Source organism: Drepanopeziza brunnea (assembly GCF_022702325.1).
Source record: "Drepanopeziza brunnea f. sp. 'multigermtubi' strain 214-2 chromosome Unknown ctg16, whole genome shotgun sequence".
Lineage (NCBI taxonomy): Eukaryota > Fungi > Ascomycota > Leotiomycetes > Helotiales > Drepanopezizaceae > Drepanopeziza > Drepanopeziza brunnea.
Genome location: NW_027094079.1, coordinates 17,842 through 44,240, shown reverse-complemented (window position 1 = coordinate 44,240; position 26,399 = coordinate 17,842). Strand labels below are relative to the sequence as shown.

At 33.0% G+C, this 26,399-nt stretch overlaps 1 protein-coding gene across 1 annotated transcript; it reads left to right on the top strand.

Annotated features, from left to right (window-relative positions):
* Nucleotides 1-68: 68 nt before the first annotated feature.
* L3040_008442 (uncharacterized protein) lies at nucleotides 69-2,220 on the top strand (the record flags this gene model as incomplete). The annotated part of the gene is made up of 5 exons (XM_066157054.1): nucleotides 69-237; nucleotides 335-487; nucleotides 567-747; nucleotides 799-1,015; nucleotides 1,075-2,220. The coding sequence occupies 5 exons, from the start codon at nucleotides 69-71 to the stop codon at nucleotides 2,218-2,220; spliced, it is 1,866 nt and encodes a 621-aa protein (XP_066010328.1).
* Nucleotides 2,221-26,399: the final 24,179 nt, after the last annotated feature.

The window sequence follows — 26,399 nt, the reverse complement described above, 5'->3', positions numbered from 1 at the left end:
ATTACATCCCATCCTATATCTTCTCTCAATATCTCCTCATCGTGCTGCATCCAATTGCTCCCGCAGCCATGCATTTGAAGTCTCCCCTCATGGTCGCCGCCGTCGGCACCGTTGCTGCCCAGAAATCTTCCATCAGCATCTGCGACAAGTACACCACGGCCCTGTTCCACAACAATACTGCCGAGAATCAGCTCAAGTTGTTGACTGCCGTCGTCAATACTGCAGTCATTGGTAACTGTAGGCCCTTTCTAAATTTCTGCCCTTCCATCTTTCTGCCCTTCTGCCTCCCCTCTGCCCCCTCTCTATCCTCTCGCTGACCACATTCAAATCCCAGACAGCGAAACTCAGAATGGCGTGGCCGTCCCGGGCATCCTTGCTCCCGCCGTCGTCAATGGGGAGAAGGTTGACCTCCTTCCATACTTTAATGGCTGTTTCGCTTCGACTAACCGTGGGAATGGCGTGGGTCAAGCCATCGACTTTCTTGATGGTACGCATATCTGGGAGCCTCACCCATTTCTCCACCCATCCATCCCATGACTTCTGGTGATATTGCTGACCCGCTCTAGACGGCGGAGCTGCTCCTCTCGGGATGGGCAAGCCATCGAACGGCATTGGTACACGTCAATACCTCCTCTTGACCCATCTGTACCAATACTTTGGCATGCTCCTGGACTGCTCTCAACAAGGCGGGCAAGGATCAGCCTTCCCCAAATACCAGGGGCTCTCTTCGATGTACACTGTCCACAAGTACGTTTCCTCCACTCCTCCACTTGCATCTGGAGATGCTGACTTGAACAGGTTCATGAATCTCCACCCTGCTGAGGTCACCTACTTCATCGAGCAGGTTGCCGCCGCCGCCATATCATTCGGTGTTACCCCTGAAGACATTGCCCCTGTTGGCTTGGCCTTGAACCGCTACTTCAACTACCGTTGCTTGCCCTCAGAAACAATCATTGAGACTCAAGGCGCACACTATCAGAGCATCTGCTCTGCCCAGGACTGTCCAACCGCGACTGTAGGCCCCGTCACTGATCGTCCCGTCCGTTGTGTGCACACTTGACTTACTCCCAGTAGAACTCTTCTTGCGCCGCCTACGCCAATATCGCTGACCCTGAGTATGTCTGCAACAAGACTGCTCCGGTCTCGGATGTTGGCTACCCTACCAACAAGATTCCTAGTACACTAGCCCCGGCCCAGAACACAACTACCGTAGTGATCCTCTGTGGCGGGCTGATCTGCAGTCCTGGCTGCACTCCAGTCATCTGTCCCCATGGCGGCTACTTCTGCGATGGCAAACCTTCTGCTTCCCCATGCCCAGGTGAAGCCGGCGATTCTGGAAACACCGGCTACGTCTGTGACGGCAAACCTTCTGCTTCCCCATGCCCAGGTGAAGCCGGCGATTCTGGAAACACCGGCTACGTCTGTGACGGCAAACCTTCTGCTTCCCCATGCCCCGGTGAAGTCGGCGATTCTGGCAATACCGGCTACGTCTGTGACGGCAAACCTTCTGCTTCCCCATGCCCAGGTGAAGCCGGCAATTCTGGAAACAACGGCTACGTCTGTGACGGCAAACCTTCTGCTTCCCCATGCCCAGGTGGAGCCGGCGATTCTGGAAACACCGGCTACGTCTGTGACGGCAAACCTTCTGCTTCCCCATGCCCCGGTGAAGTCGGCGATTCTGGCAATACCGGCTACGTCTGTGACGGCAAACCTTCTGCTTCCCCATGCCCAGGTGAAGCCGGCGATTCTGGAAACAACGGCTACGTCTGTGACGGCAAACCTTCTGCTTCCCCATGCCCTGGCAATCCCGCCAGTCCCGGACACGTCTGCACTGCTGGCAACGGTGACAATAGTACTGATGGCTCTGACGATGCCAGCTGCGTTGCTGTTGGCCATGGACCTGTTGTCGTCCCTGGCTCCCCTGGATCTCAGACGGGACCAGCCCCTAGCAGCGAAGCAGCCATGCCCAGCAAAACTAGTACTTCAGGCGCGGGAGATTCTACTGGGTCCCCTGAATCTGATGGCGAACAAGATGGATCTGGACCTGGATCCAACAACAATGATGGCGAAAAACCCAGTTCTGTGCCGGCATCAATTGATGATGCTGGTGGTCAAGCCGGGTCGGGCCCAGGTGTTGTTCAGATGGCATCTGCTTCCACTGTCCGTCTAGGCTTGGCCGCGATGCTTGCTGGACTCTTTGCATTTGGGTTCCTATTTTAGGCTTCTACATATCCCACGAGATTGTTGGTGAGTTTCATGGCGCTCTTTTTATGTTAAGCAGTATGGGTGGTTGTCATTGCGAGTTCCGGAATTGTAAGTATTAGTTTTGATAGACGGCCCTCATCGGGTCAACCAGTAATTCTCACTTTCGCTCACCTTCCCTTTCCATTTGCCCTGGACTATTTGAAGCTCATGTTGTGTGTCTTGGGGATGCCTGGTGTCATTCAAAAGCGGGGGAGTTGGGTAGTTGGAAAGGGACAAGGGGGAAGCCACTGGCCAGAAACGCAAAGCCAAGCTCGTTTGACGGATGAGTAAGAGACCCTTTTTTCCCGTAACAGAGTGGCTTTTGGGATAACATCCTATCAGACCCGAGCAATTACTTGATTCTGTTTGAGATGCAAGCCTTCCCAGATCTTAAGCTAGACCCCTCTTGCTAAGCGAGCAGTTGAGCAAGCGAGCTAAGCGAATAAAACAACAAGAGGCGAAGCATGGCAGTGAGGGACCGATCCGGGAGCTTTTCTCCTTGTAAAAAGTCAAAAATCCTGGGAGAAGCACCAGCCTCCTTAGAGATATGGCGAAAACGCATCGGTTCAACTTGGATCGCTGGCGAATTGGCAAGCATAATGCACCGCTGAAGAGAGCATACTGGAGATTCAGAGGCGGGAGAAGATCGAAATTTTAAGAAAGACAATGGGCAAAGGCACTCGGGAAACAATTTGTGTGCTGGGCGCTGATGTGATAGCAGAGCTGAGCTGGAGCAGCCGACTGCATGGCGTAGGACATTTATTTCTACGAGCTTATATTCGTACGATAACCAACAGGAACGGGGATAATCAGAAATGGCCTTCGGAAGATGCGGCGGAACTTAAAAGAAGCGTCGGTGATTTTGATGTGCTAGGAGAGAAGAAATGCAATAGGTACTGTACCGGTATTGGAACATGGCCATGCGGATCGTATCTCTGGCCAGTAGCTGCTTGCAGATACATTTCCGCGACCCATGCAGATTCCTGCACGCAATGCGATGCGATGCGATGCGGCGACGCGGCGGTGCGAACAGTAATATCTCATCTCATCTTATCCTATCCTATCCCATCCCGCCATAACCCACCCAAAAGAAGAGGGAGAGGGTGCAAGCATGATACCAGGAAGGCTCTCCTCCTTTATTCCAATATCATGCCCGTTCCGGTACCCGTACCTATACCCGTACCCGTGCTGAGGTTGGAACCATACCGAGACGAGAGCCTTGCATGCCCGTCACTACCACGTATAAAGATAAAACAGGACGGAGATTCTACTTCGAAGCCTTTCCTCTTATCCCGTACTATCTCTTCTTCATCACTATCACTATCATCATCATCAGCATCATCATCATCATCATCAAGATGCTTCCATCAGCACGTACGCTACGTACGCTAGCCAGTTCTTCTCCTCTATTGGGCTCTCTCATAACTCCGTCTGAAGTTTCCGCGGCTGATAGATACTCAGAATAACATCCCCCGGGATCCCCGATCGCTCTCAGCTCACTGTGCTCATATGATACAAAAGCTCTAGCCTCGATCGCACGTTAGGCTGAGGATTGTTTGCGACGGCTCAGCAAATAATCGAGATGCGTAATATCGTTCTGTGCTTACTAATTGATCTAAAAAAGTGCTAGAATAAGCAGCGGAAAGAAAGAGTCTGCTTTAAACATTCTAGCATTATGTTTGATACTTTTTTTGGTCTGAATAAGAGTATGCCGTCGCCGGATATAAGCAGCCTTTATATAAGAGTAGACTTTATAACTAGCGATATCACAATGCTAGTATTATTAAGTGTTGAAAATGCCTACTAGGCTGCTCCATAGGGCCCCATGGGGCCCCACGGAATTTTGAGTCCTCCTTACGGGGGAACCTACGGGGGGTACAAAATTCTGCCCTCCTTATAAGGAAACCCTATAAGGCATAAGGTTTCCTTATAGGGTTTATATACATATAAATATGCATATGCATAATTACTAATTAGATTTACTAATCAGATTTATTAATCAGATTTACTAATTAGATTTACTAATTAGATTTACTAATGAGATTTATTAATCAAATTTAGTAATCAGATTTATTAAGCGAAGCGCTATTTTCTTTATTCCGCTTCGAGCTCGTGTTTTAAATATTACAATTATTCACCTTTATTGAATCGAAGCTTTGCATCGATTACGATCACGCGAAGCGTTCCTTTTTTGTTTCGCGTCGAGATCGTGTTTCAAATATTATAATTCACCTTTATTAAATTAAAGTATTGCATCGATTATCATTAAGCGAAGCGTTATTTTCTTTGTTCCGCGTCGAGTTTGTGTTTCAAATATTATAATTCACTTTTGTTGAATCGAGGTTAGGCTGCTCCATGGGGCCCTATAGGGCCCCACGGAGTTTTAAGTCCTCCTTACGGGGGAACCTACGGAGGGTACAAAATTCTGCCCTTTTTATTGTGACGACCTTAAGCGATTATTTAAAAGAACTCACGGGAGCGCGGGGTTCACATAAGAGCTTAAAAGAATCTTAAGATAATGACTTAGAATCAACAATTATTAAGTATAAAGGTCGAAAGTAGCTAAGGTTTATATATACGAAGGTAAAAGCGCTAAAGACTCGTAAATTATAGTTTATAAGTCAAAAGTAAAGAATAAGAAAATACGAAAGAAAAAAAAAATGAAAAAGCTTAGCGCATGTAAGATGCGTTTAAGAGATTTAGCGTATCGTTATATTACTTTCTCGTTTAAAAAAAGCTCGTCTTCGAGCGTTTATTTATTATTATATTATTGCTTAAGTGATCGTAATTATTAATACCGTTCGAATAAGCTTTAATCTATTCGAAAAGCTTCGTGAGAGGGCCGAAAAGCTTTTTGTGTTTTAAATAAAAGTCACGTATTTTAAAAGGAGCGTATATAAAGTCGAAAGCGAGGTATTAAGTAAAGTTAATATCGCGGCCGAGTTAAAAAGCGCGGTATTTAAAATGCTTTTTAATTTAGCGTACGGTTAAAATGTTTTTTATTTTATACTTAAGTTCGCTAATAATATTAATCGGGTCAAGTTAAAAAATGATTTGCTTAAAGGTTAAGTTATTAAAAGCTTTTCGTAGCCGTCCGAAGTAAAATATTAAATAAACTTTTATTAACTCGAAAAGCTTAAGTTTAAAGCTGCTATAAACGTTATCGGTAATTTCGAACGGTTCGTTCGTAAGGTTATCGAACTTTTTTAACGGTTTAAAAGTAAGGAACGGACGTATATTTAATTAAACTTTATTATTAACGTCGAAGTTAATCAAAGGCTTTGATTTATTAGCTTGTTTTGTTATGCGGTTTTAAGCGCGCTAAAAGTGCTCTTTAGCGAGGTTCTAAGCTTCGAGGTAGCGGTTAGCGTAAGCGCGAGCTTCGTTTTAATTGAGTTTGCGAAAAAAGGTTTAGTCGTTAAATAGTTTTAAGCTTTAATTTTAAATAGTGTGGAAGGGAAGAGCTTCGACATATACCCAACGTCAAATCAAAAGATATATATAAATATAGCTATAGTAGAATCGTAGATAAATAAGGAAGGAAAAGAAAGACGATCGAAGGACATTCGAATGTATGCTATAAGTACGTATATTGTATTATATAATAATATAGTGCTAGTTTAAAAAGAAACCAATTACTCGTTTATATAAGAGCTTGCACGTGACTTAACTACGTGCTTAATAAGGCTAGAGCATACAGCGCACTTACGTAATAAAAGTGCTTAGCATTAGTATTATATATATAAACAAAACAAATACAAGGTCTTAATTTTATTATATACGTCCCTTTTTCGAATCAGACTCGCCTTCGAGTCACTTCTTATCAAGGTGGTAAAGTTGAGTTTGCAAGATAAGTATATAGCTAAATTGCACGGTCGTAATATAGTCTTAAAGTATTACTTAATAATACATCGCCGGATCGGTATTAATATAAAGCGTATATAATATAATAAAAAAGATAAAAATAGTAACGAAAATGCAAGATAATCTTTTAAGTTTAACTTTTTTTTATATCTTTTATAGCTTTTTTATTTAATTATAAAAATAATATCAACTCGAGCGTTAATATTATCGTTAAGATAAGCGTGCGCCGGTTTGGGCGGTCAAGTAATAACGCATTGCCGAATCGATAATAGCGCAAGGCTTAAAGCGGTAACGTAATAAAGAAAATAAAAGCGGCAATATATATTTAAGATTTTATTATAAATAATCAATCTTTTTTTTATATTAATCTTATACTTTTTTATCTTTTCTTTAGCATTATTACTTAATAACTTTATCTTTTATTATTATATTTTCGATTTGTTTTCGATGCGTAAGCTACGCAAATAAAACTATCGATAATGCCGCGAATCGATGCATCTTTTCTTTCGATACTTTTATTAAATGCGAGCGTTGCTATGCTATTAAGTCAACTTGCATCCTCGTAAGTTATTTTACTTTTCGTTTTATATTCGTTTTAATTTCGATTCGATAGCTCTTTATAAAAGTCGTCGGTGCTAGTATAATTTTAATAAATACGATAACGGTTATAAATAATAAAATTAAAACGGCCGACGACGTTTTTCGCGAAAGCATAATTGCAAATAACCTTTTTATAAAAACCCGCCGCGCTTTTGCTTTTTAAGTTAATAATGCTTTTTTTTTTTTCGAGCTCGTATCGCCGCTGCTTTTTTTACCGCCGCTAATATTAAAGGTCTTTTAGCTAGCTTAAGTTTCGTTTCGGCGTTACGCTTACTTGCCGCCGCTATTACCGCCGATCTAGTTTCGCTAGACTTGCTGCGTTAAATCTTAGCTATAATAGATCGAAATAATACTTTGCTAAGTAACTTTTTTAGCCGTATAAATATATATTACGACCTTTTTATAATTCTTTTTCGATTTGATTACGATAGATTGCTAAAAAGTCTTCGATCTGCTTATTTTTATCTTCGCAATCGCTAGCACTTTTTTAAGCGAAAAAGCTCCGCTAAAGTGCTCGCTAAGCTTTTAATCGCGGTAATATTAATAGTTTCTTTTCGCAAGGTTTTAATTATAATAATACTCGTGGTTTTACGAAAAGTTCGAATCGTAATAATATCGATAAGTCTTCGAAAAGTAAAAGCAATGCTTAAAGTATTGCGAAAGGCTTTTGCATTATTCTATTTAACTTTAAATTGCAAAATCGAAAAAGTTTTTATCGCGTATCGGCAGCTTGCTAAGTAATTAATGCAATAGATTTTTCGTATATTCTTTTTAATTAGCTTCCGAGTAAGGTCCGCTTTATATATATAATATATTCGTATATAATAGATCGAAAGTATATAAATATAATAACGTAAAGCTTTTCGATATAAAAAAGGAAATAAAAAAAGTATAAAAAAAAAGAAAATAAAAAAAATTAAACTTAAATAAAAAAAAAATTAAAAAATCAAATTTAAACTCGTCTTTTTTTTACGTATAATTATACCTTTATAACTTAATTACTCTTTATTGCTTTTTTATTACTGCTTATAAAGACTCTTGCGTATTAGCTTCGTTGCTTTTTCGTAAGGCTAAATAATCGAATAATAAATCTATTTAAGCGCTTAATTTAAAAGCCGGATTCGGCTACTTTATTTAATAAAAGCTATTTTAAAAATTTTTTTATTTAAATCTTAAAGCGAAATAATAACGCTTCGAAAGTATATCGCACGTAAAACTTTTTTAATCGATTATTAATAAATATTTTATTTTGCAAAGCCTTATCTTCTTTTAGCTCTTTTAATTTATAATATCTTTTTATATTTATTAACGAAATTTAATAAAAGTTAAGCTATCGAAAATTCAGCTTTTTAACGTTAGATATATTTACTTTACGTATCGAATCGTGCTTAAAAATTAAATTATTTACTTTTAAAAGTTTAATTCGAAAGTTTTTTTTATTATTAAAAGCATCTTTTCCTTTTTAATAGCAGCAAGTTTTCTTAAATATAGCTTCCGTAGCGTTTTCGTTTCGCATTCGAAACTAGCGTGCTTTTAATTCGATAAGCTTAGCACGATTAATTATTAGCTTTTAAAATAACGTAGCTTAAGATTAAATTCGAATTTTAATCGAAAGCATTGCTTTTTTGCCGTATATTATAAAAAAAAAAGTAAATCCGATAAGAGTATGCACCGAAATGCGGTCGGCGAATAAGACGGCTAGCAATTGCGCAATTTAATCGATGCTTTTAAGCTTACTTAATGCGTTTTTAATTAGTCCGTAGCCGCGTTTTATTATTCTATTCGCTTAAGAGTAGTTTGCTAAAACTACAACTCGATTGATTTTTTAATTATTAAATAAATCGATTACTTTTTTTTTAAATTCCGAACTTCCGTCGATTATTAATTAAAAAAAAATCTTATAACGGCAAATAATATCTTTTTAAATAAATTTAGCTATCGAAAGCGAGTCTCGAGTCCGAATCGCTTTTGCTTCGATTTATTTATTTATATTATTTTTAATAATAATTAAATAGCTTTTGCTATTACGTATAAATAAATAAATAATATCGATAGCTTAGCGTTTTATTAAGCTATTAAATCAAGTAAAATGCAATAGTTCTTCGAGCTTATTAATTATTCGATGCTAATATTCTTTATAAGTTTTAACGAATCGTTTAACGTCCGTATAACATTTATTTTAAAAGTAGCGTTAAGAAACACGATAATAAATTGATTTACGGCTTTTATAATTACTTTTATCGTAATAAGCCGTAATAATATCCGTTTTAATCGAAAGCTTATCGATTATTAATTAAAAAAAAAGACCTTTCGTCGAAAGTCTTTAAAATTTCTTATCGTTCACTTCGTATTTAATAGCTTTCCTTTTAAACTTATAGCATTTTATTTTATTTAAATCTTTAAATCTTTACAAGATCGTTAAAAAAATAATTATTCAAATTGATTTTGAAAAGTATTCGATTAAGTTTAAAAGGCTTTCGTAATCGTAATCGTCGTTAAATTCGTTTAAGTTTGCATTTTTCGCTTTTTTTAAGCGTTAAAATATATTTTTAAAAATAAATTAGCGAATATTTATTAAAAAGTCTATTGAAAATTTTTTAAAGCCGTTTCGAGTTTTAATAAGTTTTAAGTCGATTAGCAAGTTATTATCGAACTTATTTTTGTTTTTTTCGCTTAAATTATCGAAATGCCGTAGCCGTTTCGATAATATATCGATAGCGGTATAATCTTTATTAAAGATATATCGAACTTTAAAATCGAAAAAATTAATTTAAATTAATTAGCGTATAATTAAAGCCGAAAGTATATCGATAGCTTTTCGTTAAAGCTAAGCAACGAGCATTTTAACGTTAATCTTAAAGATAAAATGCATTTCGATAATCTATAATTTAAGTTTCTTAAAGACTTTAAGTACTTCGCGACACTTTTATTTAATAACGTTATAGTTTCGTTTTACTTTCGTTTAAGCTTCGAATTCGTATTAAACCGATTGCATTTTATTAAAAGTAGTTTCGCGTTAGCCGATATATCTTTTTTATCTTTTTAAACTAGCGTCCGTTTTTATTATTATTTCTTTATTTTAATCTTCGTAATCGATTTTAATTAAAACCGAAGCCGTCGTTAAAGCGTTTTATAACATTCGCATAGCTTTTAAATACGCTTCGATCTATTATTAATTTATATCCTTTTTTATAAAGTTATAAAAAGGATTAGCAATATATGCGAATCTTTTGACTTAAATGCGAAAGTAAAAGCAAAAGCTTAAAAATCTTTTAATTTTAATAACGTTTTCGAAAGTTTTTTAATTATTAATTTTAATAACTTTATTTGCAACGGGTTTTCGACTTTTCAAATTGCATACGAATCTTATTATATTTATTTTATCTCGGCAAAATTATAACTTTTTTTCGATTATAATATTAGCGCGCTTAATCCGTTTTAAAGTCTTATCGATATTTTAAATATATTCGAGCACGAATCGGCGTATACTCGAAAGTGCTTTTTCGTCGAAATAATTCGTTTATAATTCTTTTACTTTAATATCGTCGATAAACGGCATAAAGATCTTAAATTATAAAAGCTTTAAAATAAAATTAATTATTCGAACGAATTAAATTATCGAGTTTATAATACTTTGCGAAAAAGTAATGCATCGAAAGAAATTTAGCGGTATAAAAAAAGCGATAAGATCTTTATTCGATTAATAAAGTATTTGCTAATTATAGCTTAAATAAAAGTCGATTAAGCTAGCTATTTAGCAACTAAAAAACTCTTTAGCAAACTTATTTATAATTGAAAGTAGATTAGCGTCCTTTCGTATAATTATATTAAATAGAATTACTAAATTGATAAGTCTATATTAGCCCGGTTGCTTTTTAACTATTAAGAACTATTAATTTCGATACGGTCTTTCGCAATACTTTAAAACTCTTTTATTAAGCTTATTTTAAAGCATTTTAATAATAATAAGCTATAAAGCTTTCGGATACGAGTAATTAAGAGCTTGCTAAGTCGTATATAAAATAGTTTTAAGCTTAATTAATAATAAAACGTCGTCGTAAAACTTACCGCACTTTTATTAAGCGAATGCGATTGATTTTTCTTTGCTTAGCATTATCTTTTTAAATAAATCCTTTTTTTTAAGCCGTAATATATTATCGATATTTAAATTCGCTATGCGTTCGAATATAATTCGAAAGCTTTTCGATATATTAGCAATGCGCGAAAAAAAGTATTACTTATATTCTTTTATTTGCTTTTATAGCGTATTCTTAGCTTTCGATAGCTTATATTAATCAACCTTGCTACTTAATACTGCTTTTACGCCGTTTGCTTCGTTAATTAGCTTAATCTTTTTATTTTTAATTTTATATATATCGAATATTTTAATTAAATTCGAAAAGATCTTTTTTCGAGTTTAATAAAGTATCGAATTCTAATAATCGATATAATCGTAATAACGAATTATAAAGTTATTAGTATTAACGGTATTTATTTAATAAGTTATTAAAAGATCGCATTTCGTAAAAGTAAAAATATTAATAAATTGCTTTTAAATAATAAAATCGTTTTTTTTTCGATGCTGCAACGTTTCGCCTTCGAAATTAAGCGAAAAGCCAAAAGCTTTTAATATACCGACTTCGACGCTTTTAACGAGGCCGATTATTAGTTTTCCGAGTTGCTACCGTTATTATTCGAAGACTTATCGTAGTAAATAAAACTTATACTTTATTCTTTTAAGCGATCGACGGCTTCGTCGTATTAATTCGTTTTATCGCTTACTTTAGCTTAAGTAACTTAGCTCGTAAACGAATTAATAACTATAGCAATAATAAAGCTATTTTTATAATTCGAAAAATATTAAAAACCGATTTTCGCTTTGCGTATAAAAAGGTAATCGAATATAAATCGAAACCTTAGCGAATTTATAACGTAAAATCGAATACGAATCGTAGCACTTTCGATATTAATAAATATTGTCGGTTTATTCATATCGACCTTAGCTAGTAAATAGTAGTTGGGGGGAGCTCACTCGTGAACCAGGGTTCACGGGCCATTAGGCATGCTTCGCTTAGCTTGTCACAAGTCCGGGGACCTCTTAACCTGCTTGTAAACCTAGTATTTAGCTAGTACACGTGACTCCTTCTTATTGTATAGAAGGAGTCAGCTTTCTTAAAGCAGATGAATAAACAAGAACAAGAAGCAACAATTGAGTATTTTACCACCGAGTGTTTTGCAATTGCAAGTACTTTGACGACGTTACGACTTTTACGAATATATTACGAGAGATCGCTACCGGCGATCCAACAAATATATTATTAGCGTATTCGATAAAGCGCAATAATAAACTGGTGATTATTCGAAAGCTTATCTTTTAATCGTAAGTTATAAAAACCTTGAATTTAATCGCAGCGTTATAAATAATAACGCTAATCTTTGCATTTATATCTGTAGTGCTTACTAGTACTAAGATCAGGAGGAGATTCTGTGGATTGAATGAAGCTTGGTATCTTTTATTTAAGAAGCTCGTTAAGATTTATATATATATACTTAAGAGCTCTAATATGCTAAGGGCGCTATTAAGCGAAGTTATATAATATGTTATATGTAGCTTAGGTAGAACTATGCTTGTTCCGCATAACACACCTTTTAAGTTAGCAGCGTAGCTGCTAAGCTGCAAGTAAATAAAAAAGAAAAAAATAAATGACTAAGCTTTTTAAACTCGATGTAAATAAAAAAGATTGTTATCGCAATTTAAATAAACAAATAGCGGTTATTATTGTTGATTAAGTGTTAATTAAGAATGCAATTCCTTTTTAAGTCGGTCTTATTACGTAGCGGAGGTCTTTAGCGCCGTTTTTATCGCGTTGCTATATAAATAAAAGCGCGTCCGTTTTTATTATAATAAATACTTAATCTTTATTTATCTATATAATGCTTTTTAAGCAAGTAACTTAGTTTAGTAAAATCGTTAAGCGCGGCCGAGGTTATTTAAAAGTAAGTGCTTTTAATAGATTAATATTTCTATGCTAATTATTAAGAGAATCCTTTGTTTGCTTTAGCTATTGCTGCTGCTATAGCTGCGGCGGCTGCGGCGGCTATACTACGCACTCTTACTTTCGAAGCTTCGCTCTTTTCTTTAGACTTTTTTATTAAGCGCTTACTTATGCTAACGATCGTTAAAGCTTTAAAGTGCATTAAGTATATCAATAATAAGATTATATCGAAGTCTAATAGAGACTGCTATAATTGCGATACAAGCGTTATACGCTATCTCCGGTATGCTAAAGGTAGCTATAGCAATTGCACCGTTGCTTTTGCCGCTATTAATACCGCTTTCGATAACTTCGTAAGCGTTAAAAACAATAATGCTATATAAAAAGTTCGCCGAGATCTTCGAGATGCTATGCGATAATAGCTCGCTTTAGATGCTGCTTTTTTAAGAGGTGCTGCTAATAGTCCGGGCGGTCTAGCGAATAGAAGTAAAAGTTTTAAAAGTAGTTTTGATAGCCTTGCAAGTTTTGCTTTTGCTTTTAAGACTTTCAATTTGAATATAGCTTTTATTAGATTAAATAATCTTATAGCAGCGAACCGTAGTCTAATGACGCGGAGCGCTTCGAGTATATTACTTTTTCGTAAGTCAAGCTCTTTGACTTTCGAAATAATTTAATTTAAATAGCTTTTTTAAACTAAAACTTTTTTTCGAACTTTATGCAAAAGCTTTAATCTGCTGCTATAGCAGCTCTTGCGCTTGCGCTAGCCGCTTTTATTGCTCCCGTCGCTTTCGTAGCTTTCGTCGCTTTTATAGCACTTATTATCGTCGCTCTTTTTGCGTTAGTTATTGCGCTTGCCGCTTTCGCGGCGGCGCCCGCCGTTGTTATAACTCTTGCGGAGCGCCGAGTTAAAGTAAAGAGATTGCTAAGAGCTTTAATCGATTTTTTATTATGAAAAGCGAAAAGTAAAAGCGTATAAGATAAGATAAAATGACGGTTAAGATTGCTAAATAAATATTTTCTTTTAAATTACGTGCAAATAAAAAAAATAAAATGTAATAAATAAATAGCATATGCGTGCTATTAAAGCTTTTCGATAAACGCGCGAGCGTTTTATAAATTTAAAAGCTTAATAAAGCTCTTAAACTTTTGTCGAGTCAAATTCTTAATAAGATTATTAGCGTGCATCTTTTTAATAAAAAGATATTGAACTTGAAAGCTTTTTTTTAAGTGCTTTTAACGCAATTATATATTATAAATATCGACGTAGCAAAGCTTAATAGAAATACGCTTTTTTTTTTTAGCTATAAGCTTGATCGTTTATTAATTATTATAATAAACTATTTAAAGCGCCGTAAATCAAAGGTGCAACTTTTTGAAAAATCGTTAGAGCGCTATAATCTTTTTTATTATAAAGGCTATGCTAAGAAGCTCCGCTTTAATAGATGATATAATAATTATATCTTGCTTTAAAGCTTTTTAAAGGATCGTATTTTCGAATAAAAATATAATATACTTTTAAAAAGATCGCTTTATCTTTTCGTTATTAGCGTAAAAAGCGTTAAAGGCTATTATCAGCTCCGACTTGCTAAACTAGTGTAGAAGCACCCAAAAAGATGTGCCGTGTAGAAGCCCGGCTTTAAGGCTAGACCTTATGGTCTTATAAAGAAGTGCTAAAAAAAGATAAGTAGAAAGCTCGTTGATTGTTTTAGCTAAGAGATGTATGCCCTTTTATAAAAGATGGATCCGTTTAATATGGCCTTAGTGGCTATAGCAAGTACCCTATTAAGCAAGGTATTTATATCCGTCCTTTTATAAAATAAGTAAGCGCTTCCGCTTGCTATTAAGCAAAAGAAAAAAAAAGGTATAAAAGAAAGAAAAATCTAATATATAAAAAAAGGAAAGTATCTTGTTTTTAAACTTTAAACATCTAAACTATGCTTCGGCAGCTTCCTTATAGTCTTTTTTTATGCTTACGTTTTTAACTCTTTCGTTTTCTTTAAGCTAAGAAAGTTTTCTTTTTTTAGCAAGGCTAGTATTAGACGATGACGTGCTAGCAGCAGCATCTTTAAAAGTAAAAGAGCGTATATCGTTTTTGCGCTTATTGCTAGTAGCATTATTGATAAGTGTGAACTTGGCCGACGAAAAGTTAGCGAAGCTAGAATAAAGTCCGGAGCTATTAGTTAAGTCGTTTTTATTTTCGAGCAAATCATCTAAAGCTTTTATAGCTTTATCGAATGCGCGGTTTAAAGATTCCGGCTAAAAAGATAATGCTTTAAGCTTGCCGATTTAGCTCGTAAACCGTAATTCACGAGTGGATTTCGCATTTTTTAAATTAATCTTTATATTTAAATCGAAATCGTTAAAAGACAACTTAATCGGTCGCAAGCTCTTTTTAAAATCCTTTAATTTATCGGCGTTTATAAAGTCGTTAGCTCGGCGGCTCTTGCTTTTAAAAAAGGACTTGGCTTTATAAGTCTTAGCTTTAGCATTTAAAATAATAGCAAATCTTTTTTTAAATGCCGAAAACAACTTCTTTTTATGCTTAATAAAGTGTTTTTAAAACTAAGTCCGGGATATAGCAAAGATAGCGATCAATTCTTTTACTACTTGAGGTTCGTTTTAATCTATTCTTTCGATTAAAGCTTTCGATACGTAATTAACGTAATCCAGCTAGATTATAGCGGCGAAAGGTTAGCTTGATTTATTAATAACTCTTTATCGAGAAGTTAGCGGCATGCGTTTTAAAACGATCGTGCAAGCGTGCTTTGCAAAGCTAATTTTATTTTTTAAAGTATTATCGTTTAGCAAAGCGATGTAATTATTAAAAAAGATCGCTTATTCGCAAAGCGAATTCTAAAAAGCGTTTATATTTAAAAAAACACTTTGTTTCGTAATAACAGATATAAAAGTAGCGAGATTATTAATTATAGCGAAAGGTTAGCGCGGCGCAATATTCTTAAAAGCATTTAAAGTCTTCGACTTAAGTTTAAAAGCTTTTTATTTAATAGTCTTTTTAAAAGTCGTGTCGTAAGTATAGCTCTTAAGCTAAATAGCTAAGCTTCCGATCTAGCTTTTTACGCCGTAAAGCATTAAATAATAATTTAAAACTTTGTTTTCTATTCGTGAATTACAATTCACGAGTCGTTTAATATTAGCGTCGTGCTTAATCGCAATCACTCGAGCACTATTATTATATCTAAGAAGCTAAAAGGGTTCCGAGTAAGCGATAAGCTTATAATTCCCGTCTCGGCGATTAAATAAAGCGGCAAGGTATAGCTTATAATAGCTCCGAAAGACTTGCTAGGTTAAGGAGTGCATTATATTAGAAAGTGTATTAGTCGGGGCTTTTTTTAAGTTATTAATTCGAAAGTAATGCAAATATATTTAAATCTCTTTGTTTATAATAGTTAAAAAGGTTTAATTGCCGTGCTTATCGTCTAAAAAAAAAGCTTTTAATATAAGCTAGACTATCGTATAGCTATTCGCATCTATAATATTAAAAGAGCTATTCTTTTAAGCGGTGCTTATCAAGCTAATGCTTTAGTTCAACTTATTAAAATATATTAGCTTAGCTTTGAACTTGAAAGAGCTTAAGCTAAATATTCTTTTAATTAAAGTATTGCTTTTAGTCTTAATAGCGAACATCGATTAATTGCTCGAGTGAAGCATAAAGTTATTAAAAGCGTTAATTTAATAAGCTTCGATAAATCGATATAAATTAAAACGGATCATTATTATTATAAAGCTTTTCGTAGCTAGCTTAAGGTATTTAGCGTATTCGAAGGTATAGACTTCGCAAAAGATTTTATTTAATAATTCGATAGCGGACGGTAAGACTTTGCGGCTAAAGCGGAGCTTCGTTTAAACGTTTAAATTAAAAAGTTTTTTAAACTTATTTTTAAATTCTAGCACGTTCTTTACTTTTTAAAAGATCTTTATGCAATTGCAATCGTCGTCGTTAAAGCTTAAATTAAAGATCTCGGATAATAAAAAGTAGTTTATTACCTTGCTCTTTTTCTTATTTACCTTTATTTAATTACGACGGTCGAAAAATCGTAAGATCGCGTTATTAAAAAATTCGTCTTTTAAAAGCTTGCGGATTTAGCTAATAGCCTTCTTAATTGATTTCGCGATAACTTGCGAAGCATTATTAATATTTTCGTTTAAGTTCAAGCGGTCGAAAGCTAATTAATAAAAGTCTTAGCAAAAGTTGATAAAAGCTACGTTTATACTTATAAAGTCTTTAATCTCGACGAATCCGAAGCAGCGGTTTAATACGGCTTTTGCTAGTTCGTATTCGAAGCTGTTTTCTTTTTTAACGAATAGTGCTAATAGCAGCTGGTTCTCGAGAAGGTCGCGTTACACTTCAAATGCAAAGGTTAAAAAAGAGCTCGCGTCGATAGATTTGCGCAAGGTAAATATGATCGAGGCAATCAATTTAACGTTCGAAAGCTTATTAGCAAAAAATAATATCGATCTTTAAGATAAAGCTAATAATAGCGAAAGGCGCGTAATAAATGATTTGAGCAAAAGGGTCTTAAGAGCAAAAAGTTGATTTAGTTCTGCTTTAATTGCTAAATCATTTAGCACTCGTAAACTATAATTTACGAATAAAAGTTCGGATTCGGATTCTTTTTGCAAAACGAAATTTTAAGTTTGATTTTCGTTAGCAAACTTTATACGTTTTTTAAACTCGTCGTATTCGCTTTTAATATTATCGAAAGCTAAAACTAATAAGCTATATAATAAGACTTTTAATCTTAGCTTTTTTAAAAGTCTTTCGTTAAAAATAGCGATCTTATCTTTTCATTTAATATTAATCTTGTTTTTTACGGTTTAACAAGTAAGGTTAATTATCGTAGCGTTAAGCTTAATAAACTTGCGTTTTCGAGCTATATTAGCTATAGTCTTTTAAAAAGCGACGTAAGCAATAATATAATAATTAATAACTTAAATAGCGTAAGCGTTAAAGATGCAAGTTTTTAAAATAACGCTTAGTTAGCGAGCGCTACGGATTAAAGTGCATATAGCTTTAAGGTAATCGTCGTATAGCAATTAGCTTTTAGCGCCGTCAAAAGCTCTTTTGATTCGTTTATATCTTTCGGCGTTTTTATTACGTAAGGAATAGATAGCGGTGATTTTAATAGTAAATTAATCGTAAACCGAAAAAAAGTTTTTAGCGTTTATATTTTTTTTTACGCATTCGGCTCGCAAAAATTGATCGTATTGCAAGATCAAGTTATCTTTTTTACTTAATCTATTATTAAGATCGGAAGTTACTACTTTAAGCATAGCTAATTGATTAAAGTTGCTTATTTAGCGGTAAGTCTAAAAAAATTTATCAAAGGTCTTGGTAATTCGTTTTTCGAACTTTAGCTCGAAACTCGATTATCGGATTAAAGCAGCTTGCTTTTCGCTTATTAATAAGCTAAAAAGTGCATCTCGGATAAAAGCTTTTCTTTTAGCGGCGGCTGACTTAAAAGGCATATTTGACTTATAAATTACGATTTACGAATCAAATATAAGATAGCGAAATAAAGCTGATAATAATGATAATTAATTAGGTAATGATTAAGGGTCGTTAATATTAGTATGGTTTTATATAATTACGAAAAGAAAAGGTAGTGATAGTATTATTATAATTATTATTATATAAAAAAAGAAAATGTTAAGAAGAAGGAGGAAAGAGCTTTCTTATATAAGTACATTTGTAGGAAAAGCTTACTTTTTCTAATAGCAGTTCACTTTTAAATATACGTGGTTAAGCACGCTTAAAACAAAGGAATAGTCTTAAATAGAAAATAAGAAATAGCCGTATAAGCTTAAAACAAGTGAAAAACAATCAAATAATAGGAATAATTTATATAAGACAAGTGAATAGCTAGTAAAGTGAAAGGAATAAAAAAAGAATAGAGAATATAATAAAAGGCAGGTCTAAAGGTAAAAGGATAAACGTAAGAAATACCTTTTCTTATTAAAATAAAGAGAATGATTATTAAGGGCACGTCCTTTTATAAAATAAGTGTAAAATAAAGAAAAAATAAAAAAGTAAAAAAAATAAAGTAAAGAATAAATTAGAAAACAGTTTTATAAGCTAGTTTTTGTTCCTTCGAAAGTGTTAAAGGAATGATTTAAAAGTTAATAGACTTAGGCTTAAAGATTACTTTTAAGTTAAGTGGTTTACTTTTGCCGTCGTCGGAAAGCTCGTATTTATTAAGATCTAAATTGTCCGAAGAATTCGAATCTTTTTTTTTTTTTTCTTCGTCGTCGTTAAAAAGAAAGAAAGTTTAATCGCAGCGATAAAATCGTTTAAGTCGGTTAATTGCAAAAGTGCTTTTAAGCTTAATCTTATCGGTTTTTTAAAGTTTATAATATCCTTTATCGTAAGCTTTAAAGACGATATAAAGTCTTAGCTATTTATAATCTAGCTTAATATCTGCGGATATATCGATGCTTCGTTTAACGTCGTAAAAGAGTACTAAGTCTTTTTTTTTAATAAATTCCGACTTTAAAACCTTGATTCGTTTTTAAGTGGCTTTAGCGGTAAGTCGATAGCGCTTTTTCTTTAAAATGATCTCGTCGATATCTTCGTCTCGAAGTTTTAATTATTTAAACTTTATAGCAAGCAAGTTAGCGCGAGATCGAACCTTTTATTATAGCAATAACCTTTAGATTAGCTATCGTGATTCTAAAAGTAGTTTAGCTTTTCGTTCGTAGTTCAAGAAAAAAGAGGTAATTTTAATAAGTGCGTGTATCGATGTCCGGACCGCAAAGAGCATTTTATTGAATTTGCGAACTTAATTTTTAAATCTTTTATTTATAACCTTCGATAAGCTATTCAAAATATCTTTATGTCTTCTTTTAATCATTCCATTTGCTTTTGAATTATAGCTTAAGATTTAGACTTTTTTGATCTCGTATTTAATAGCGAAAGCTTTAGCAATTGCTTTATTTTCGAGTCTCTTATTAATAGTTAATCTCTCGAATAATCCGTAGCGATAAACGATATCCTTTTAAAAGAACTTAATAATAAATTCAGCGTTAGTTGATCGAAGTAGTCGCTTTTTTAGCTATCTAAATAGATTTTCCTTAGCTAATACGAAGCAAGTTATCCTTTTATCGATAATAAGTACCCGTGATACATTTAAGCTGACTTTCGACCATATTTAAATAAGTTAGGTCGAGTATAAAAGGTTTTTTATTCGTTTAGCTTTGCGTTTTTAATAGGGCTTATAGCTTTGAACGAAGGCCTTGCAATCTTCGTAGCATTTATTTTAAAAAAAGAGTTTTAACGTATAGTAATAAGTTGATTTAACTCTTTTATATCCGGATTCTCGATAAGCGTCGGAAATAGCAATGTAGCGTCTTTAGATTCTGTTAACAATTAGCTTGATCGAGTAGGAATTATCTGCTCGCTTATAAAAGTAATTATTTTTAACTAAGTAATTGAATGCTTTGTTTTTAAATTTCTAAAAATTATAAGTTTTGATCGAAGAAAGGCGTTTAAAAGTAATAAAGAATTAAGCGATAAGCTCGAAGTCGAGTAAGTAATCGTGTTTTAAAACTCTCTTTTTAGCCCGTGAATCGTAGTTTACGAGTCGTTTAATCGAAAATATTAAAATAATGCTTAGCTCGTTAATAACTTAATCGTTAATATCTTTTTCTTCTCTTTCCTTGATGTTTAAAAGATGCTCTTTTCTTTTTTTAAAAAGACCGTCCGCCGCCGTGTTTTTAGTCTTAAAGATATGCTTAACTTTAAAATCTATTAATTTTATTTACGCAATTTAATTTGTAACGAAAGCTTTAAGCAAATCGCTCGCTAATCCGTTAAATTAATTAATTAATACTTTAGCGTCGGTTTTTAAAATAAAGTAAATTTCGTATAATTCGCTTTTTATCTTTTTCATAGCTTTTAAAGCACCGCGGCATTCTCGCTTAATCGCGTTATATTTGCTCTCCGCAAAGTTTTAAAGACTACTTTCGAACTTAGCAAGATATCGCTTTTTATCGGAATCTTTTTATTGCAATACTACTTTTTATCTTTTAAGACTAGCGTTTACCGTTAAGTAAATTTTCTTTCTTTCTTTATTATAGTCGATCTTAATAAGAGCGAGAGCAAAGAGCAAAGCTTCTTTAAGCAGCCTTATCGCTTTTTATTGCGGCTTTAATTATTCGAATTCGACCTTTTTTTTTATAATCGCGTAGATTAAAGCAGCAATCGCGGAAAAGTTTTTGATTTAGATTTTATAATAAACTACGATTTTAATAAAAGCTCGAGCTTCCGATATATCTTCGCATTTAATCTATTTTAATATCTTCTTAATTTTAACGATCTAAAAGTAGCGTCTTTCGCTATTCGTAACGAATTTAACGATATTAAAGCCGGGCATGCAGTATTAAGACTTCGTTTCGACGGTCGTCTTAGCTCTTTTAAACCTTATAAGCACTTTATCGATGTTTTAAATATGTTTTAAAACGAATCGTTATATTTTAAGCAAAACTTTTTCGTAATTATAAAAAAATCGCGATCTTTTAACTCTTACGTCATTTATGTAAAGCAAGCAAACGTTAAGAATGCAATTTATAAAGATCTTATAAATGACTTTAACGAATTAAGCGATCGAATTAATAGCTTTTATAAGTATCCGAGTTATCCGAAGCAATTCGATAAGCGTTTGAATAGCTATTATATCTTTAGACTCAACGTCGAAAAAGAATTAGTCGTATTTAAAAAAAAAATCTAAGAGTATAACTATCGTAAAACTAATAAATTCGTTCGAAAACTAATTTACGTTTAAAGCAATATTAGCGTTTTTAACCGTAATACGATTCATCTTAATTATAGCAATGATTAGCTTGTATTTTCTTTTCTTTTTCTTTGCTATAATAAACTACTTATTTCGGTAAAAGCTTTAGTATAGTTCGAAAACCTTTTACTTCAATCGCTTTTTTAATATAATAATAATTATTTCTTGCAAAGCCTTCGATATCGTAAATATTTTTTTTTGCTAAGCTTCGTAAAGCACCGTTTTGATCTTTCAAAATAGTATAACTTCTTTTCGGACTTGGCCGAGATAAGTAAAATCTTAAGCTATTGCTTCTTTTCGATTTAAAAAGCATTAATAAAGCAGCTTTTTTTCTTTCGAAGTGATTTAAAAGCTAATCGTGAATGCTTCGAATCGTTTTTTCGTTAATTTTGATTTAACTTTTAAGTTCGAAAACTTATTAATAAAGTATTTCGAAAAAAGTCTTTTAAGCTTAAAGAGTTTCGCTTTCTTATCTTGCTTAAACTAATTATCGATTCTTTTAAGTATTTCTTTATCCGATACTCTTAAATCTATTAGTCTAACTTTTTCCGCTTTTTTTTTATATATCGTATTAACTTTTATTATATTTCCTTTTAAAAGGTCCTTATCGTTATTAATAATAAATATAAAATTTTCCGATTTGTCGAGTTTAATTGCAAATATTTTTAATATTTTTGATTTTAATAAGTCTTGCTTAATATTAAGTTGAATTGTTTTTTTATGATTTTGTTATTTTTATGCTAATCTACTCGTGAACTATAGTTCACGGGCGGAATTTTTTTTTAAGCTTCTTTTTAGCTTAGCATTTATCTTAGCTTATATGCTAGCTATTAGTTTCTCGAGTCTTCGATTAAATCCGACTTATCTTTTGCGATAATAATTTATCTTTAAGTAAATCGATCGTGGTTTTAAAAAAAAGCTTTTATCGTGCTATTATCGAGGTAAAAAAAAAAGAGTTAAGATTTTAAAAAGAAAAGTATGCTTAAGATGACTTCATAACTGCTATTATTAATAATAAAGAAATCGGCGTAATTAATAATTCCGCTAATAATAACCTCGACGTCGTTTATTCACTTATCGAAGTTATAAAGATCCTCGAACACGGTTGTATAGATTAAAGCTCGATCTGTTATAATAAATAGTTTAATTATTTTAGCTACTTTTTTATTTATTACGTTAACTTTAGATCTATTATCGAAAAAGGATCTGCTTTTAATTATACCGTCGATATTAATAAAAACCTTTAAGATCTTTATCGCTACTTCGAAGCAATTGCGAGCGATAGGTTATTTGCGAATTTACGTTATTAGAAAGTCTAGCTTGCTTTTTTCATTCCGACTTAAACGTTTAATAGTTAAAGCGTTTATAAAAATAAGCTTACTTTAAAAGACTTTTACGTTTTCTTTAGCATCAGAAACTATTAAAATATAATAGCTTAATAGCTTATCGAAGCGAAAGCTAAGTCCGAATAAGTTTTTAATTTAGACTTCGATTTTCGATTTTATAATCGCCGCTATTGCTTTTTCTTAAGCTTTAATAATAACGTAAAGGTTAATAAATTTTTTTCGTTTATAAGTCTTCTTTTTCCTTCTTTTTAACACTCGCTAAGTGATCTTAACCTTTTTTTTTATATCTTTTATAGCTTCGTCGGCTTTAGCTAGTTTAAAAGACTTTTCCTTAATTATATTATCGAATAACTTATCTTTAAAATCTATCTCTATAGCAATACTCGATTCTTGAAAAGCACGGGCCTTAAAAGTGCTATAATTTTTCTCTTTTTATTATCGAACATTTTTCTTGATTTTAATAAGCTTAGATCTTTTCGAAAGCGGGAAAGGCTTCTTGGCTTTGTCTTTTATAACGGCGTTGATTTCGATCGAAGCGACCTTTATGCTAAATAAGTAGCTAAGTATATTAATCTATTTTATAATATTAATATTTTTAATATCGATTAATCTTTTAAGAATAGTAATAAGCTCTTTTAATTAATTGGTTAATTGCTAAGCATTTTGATCGGCTTAATACTAAGCTAGCTATTAAATTGGTTATTAATAAGAAAGCAAGTGTCTATAAGTCTTAAGTCCGTTAATAAGTCGATTTTTTAAGATATTATCGTATTCCGTCTTACGAACGTTTAGTACGATAGATTTAAACCAAGTCTTTCCTTGCTTTTTTTAAATAATAAAAGCACCGATCCTTTTAAATCTTAAGCAAAAGCGTCCGTAATTATTAATATAAATACATCCTTTATTAATTATATCCTTAAAAGCTTTACATTTATCTCGGTATTAATAAAGACCTTAAGTTATATCTTCGAAGTTTTCGTAAAAGTTATAATCTTGCATTTAGTTCTCGTATCTTTTACTTTTTTTTTTTCTTCGTTTTTATAATCCGTAGCCGATAGCAGTAATATAAACTCTATTTTCGAAGCTAATTTCATTTCGGATATCTTAAGCGGTATACTTAATAAAAGCTTCGTCGTAATCTTCGAATCGAACTTAAAGCTGAAATTAAATAAGGCGTCGAGAAATTAAGTTAACGATTTAGTTTTCGAAATAGTTAATTCGATTATAAATCGCATTAATCTGCAAGTTAGAAAACTTCTTAATTATAGAACTTACTTTATTAATTTCTTTTTTTTCATTTATAAATCGTAGTTTACGAATAAACGGCATTATTATTAAAGCTTTTTTAGCGGACTCAAAAACGCTAGCTAGCTCGATATGCTTTTTAATTAAAGTTCGAATATCTTTAATAAAGTTGATTAAAAAAGACTTTTCTCGATTTATAGCTTTGATAGTCTTAGCACTTTAATCGATCTTAAAAGCGAATGCGACGAAGTCGTCGAAAGCGGCATAAGAGTTTAAGTCGAGTTCGTCGACTTTATAATGCTTAATCGTTTTGTTTTTAATTCCGACGAGCAATCCGAGAAAGAATAAGCGGCCTTGTTTAATCTTGCTTAAAAGGTGCATTAAAGTAAGTCTTTCGAAAACTCGAGAAAAAGTGCGATAATAGTTCTTTAAGTTATTAATATTTCGTTTTTGCATAGCAAATTCCCGCAAAAAAGCAATCGAGTCTTTGATCTATTAAATATCGTTTTTACGAAACTCGGCTTTTAAAGCTTTAACGAAAGCAGCTTAATCTTTCTTAGCTTTTCATTCGAGCAAACTCTTAATAACTTCCTTGCGAGGGTTATTGCAATAACGAAAAAGCTTAACGAACCGATCGTCTTTAAAGATATTAAAGTCATTATAAGTCTTTTCGTACTTCTCGATAAAGTCGGTGATATTAGCATTATTAAAGCAAGGAGCTCTTAAAGCACTTAATAATAATATGCGAGTAGTTATAAAGGCGTAAAGGATAGCAAGATCGACTATAACTAGCGCAAGGCTTAGTAAAGAAGCAAGAAGAAAAGTAATATAAATTTTAAGGCCGGTATTGATTTTAAAAAGCATTTCCGAAGTAAATGTTTCCGATAAAAGTAAGGGTTTTAATTAAAAGTTGAAGTAAGATAAAGATAGTCCGAAGCTTATAAAAATACGACTAAAGGATTTAATAAATTCAAAGGATTTTAACGAAAGGAAAGGTGATTTTGCGCCGATTTTAATATTAGAAATCTCAAAAAGGTTTTCGGTATTTTAAGGATTAGATATATATATGTATTAAGAATGATCGGATTGATAAAAGGTTTTTAAATTATTTGATTTTGATTCGTAAACCGAGTTCACGAGCCAAATAAGCGATTTTCGCAAGGTATTCTCGATTCGAGATTGAAAAAAGTAGACCCTTTGCAAAAGTAAACTAATAGTTAAAATTAAAACTATAAAAAACTTAAAAATCAATTAATTAGCTTCGCTAATAACTCCGAACTATATCAATTGCTTTAATTTAGAATAAGAGCTAAAGTATGAAAAGGTATTTTTATTAATAAGTAAAAATTCTTTTTTATTAATAATAAAAAAGAGTTTTTGCCGAAAGACCGAAATATTGCATTTCGGCTATTTCGGCGTTTCGATGTCCGAACTTATCGGGAATAAGGTTTTGATTGTCTTAAAGTTATAATTGTAAAGTGTAAAAAAAGCTAAATGATAAACGAAGATCAATTTGATTGCGAATTAAGCGATTATAATAAGCTATATAAAGATAAAGACCAAAGGTTTAAATCTTTGCGTAAATCATTAAATGTAGAAGCATTTAAAAAGATGTGCCGTATAAAAGCTCGGCTTTAAGGCTAGACCTTATAGTCTTATAAAGAAGTGCTAAAAAAAAATAGGTGGAAAGCTCGTTAATTGTTTTAGCTAAGAGATATGTGCCCTCTTATAGAAGATGGGTCCGTCTAGTGTGGCCTTAGTGGCCATAGCAGGTACCCTATCAGGCAGGGTGTTTACATTAGCTGTATTAAATACTTTTGAAGCGCGAGCTAAATAAATATCGTAAATATTAATTTATAGTTCGAAAGTGCTCCGCGCTTAAATTAATGCTAAAATAAAAGAGTTGAAAGGCTGCAAAAGTTATATTTAAGCGTAGCATAATCGCTATATATAGCACGGATCTAATCTTTTTTTGATACTTTTTCACTTGCTTCCGCGAAGCTATTTTTTTATTTTTAATTAAGTTATAAAACGGTAATAAAGTTGTTAAGCAACGTCCGTCCGTAAGTTCGAATTTCTTAGCTATTTTTTTAATATAAGCGTCGTGCATAAGCGTTAGCGTTTTTCGCTAACGGTCGCGAGCGATTCTTATATTAAAAAACTATTTAATATCTTTTATCGCTTCGATTTTATACGCTTTGTTAAGACCGTTAATAATCTCTTGCGCTTTAAAAAGATTAAAGTGATAGTATATAATTTAAATATCGTTTACGTAAAACGCTATAAAGACCGTTTTA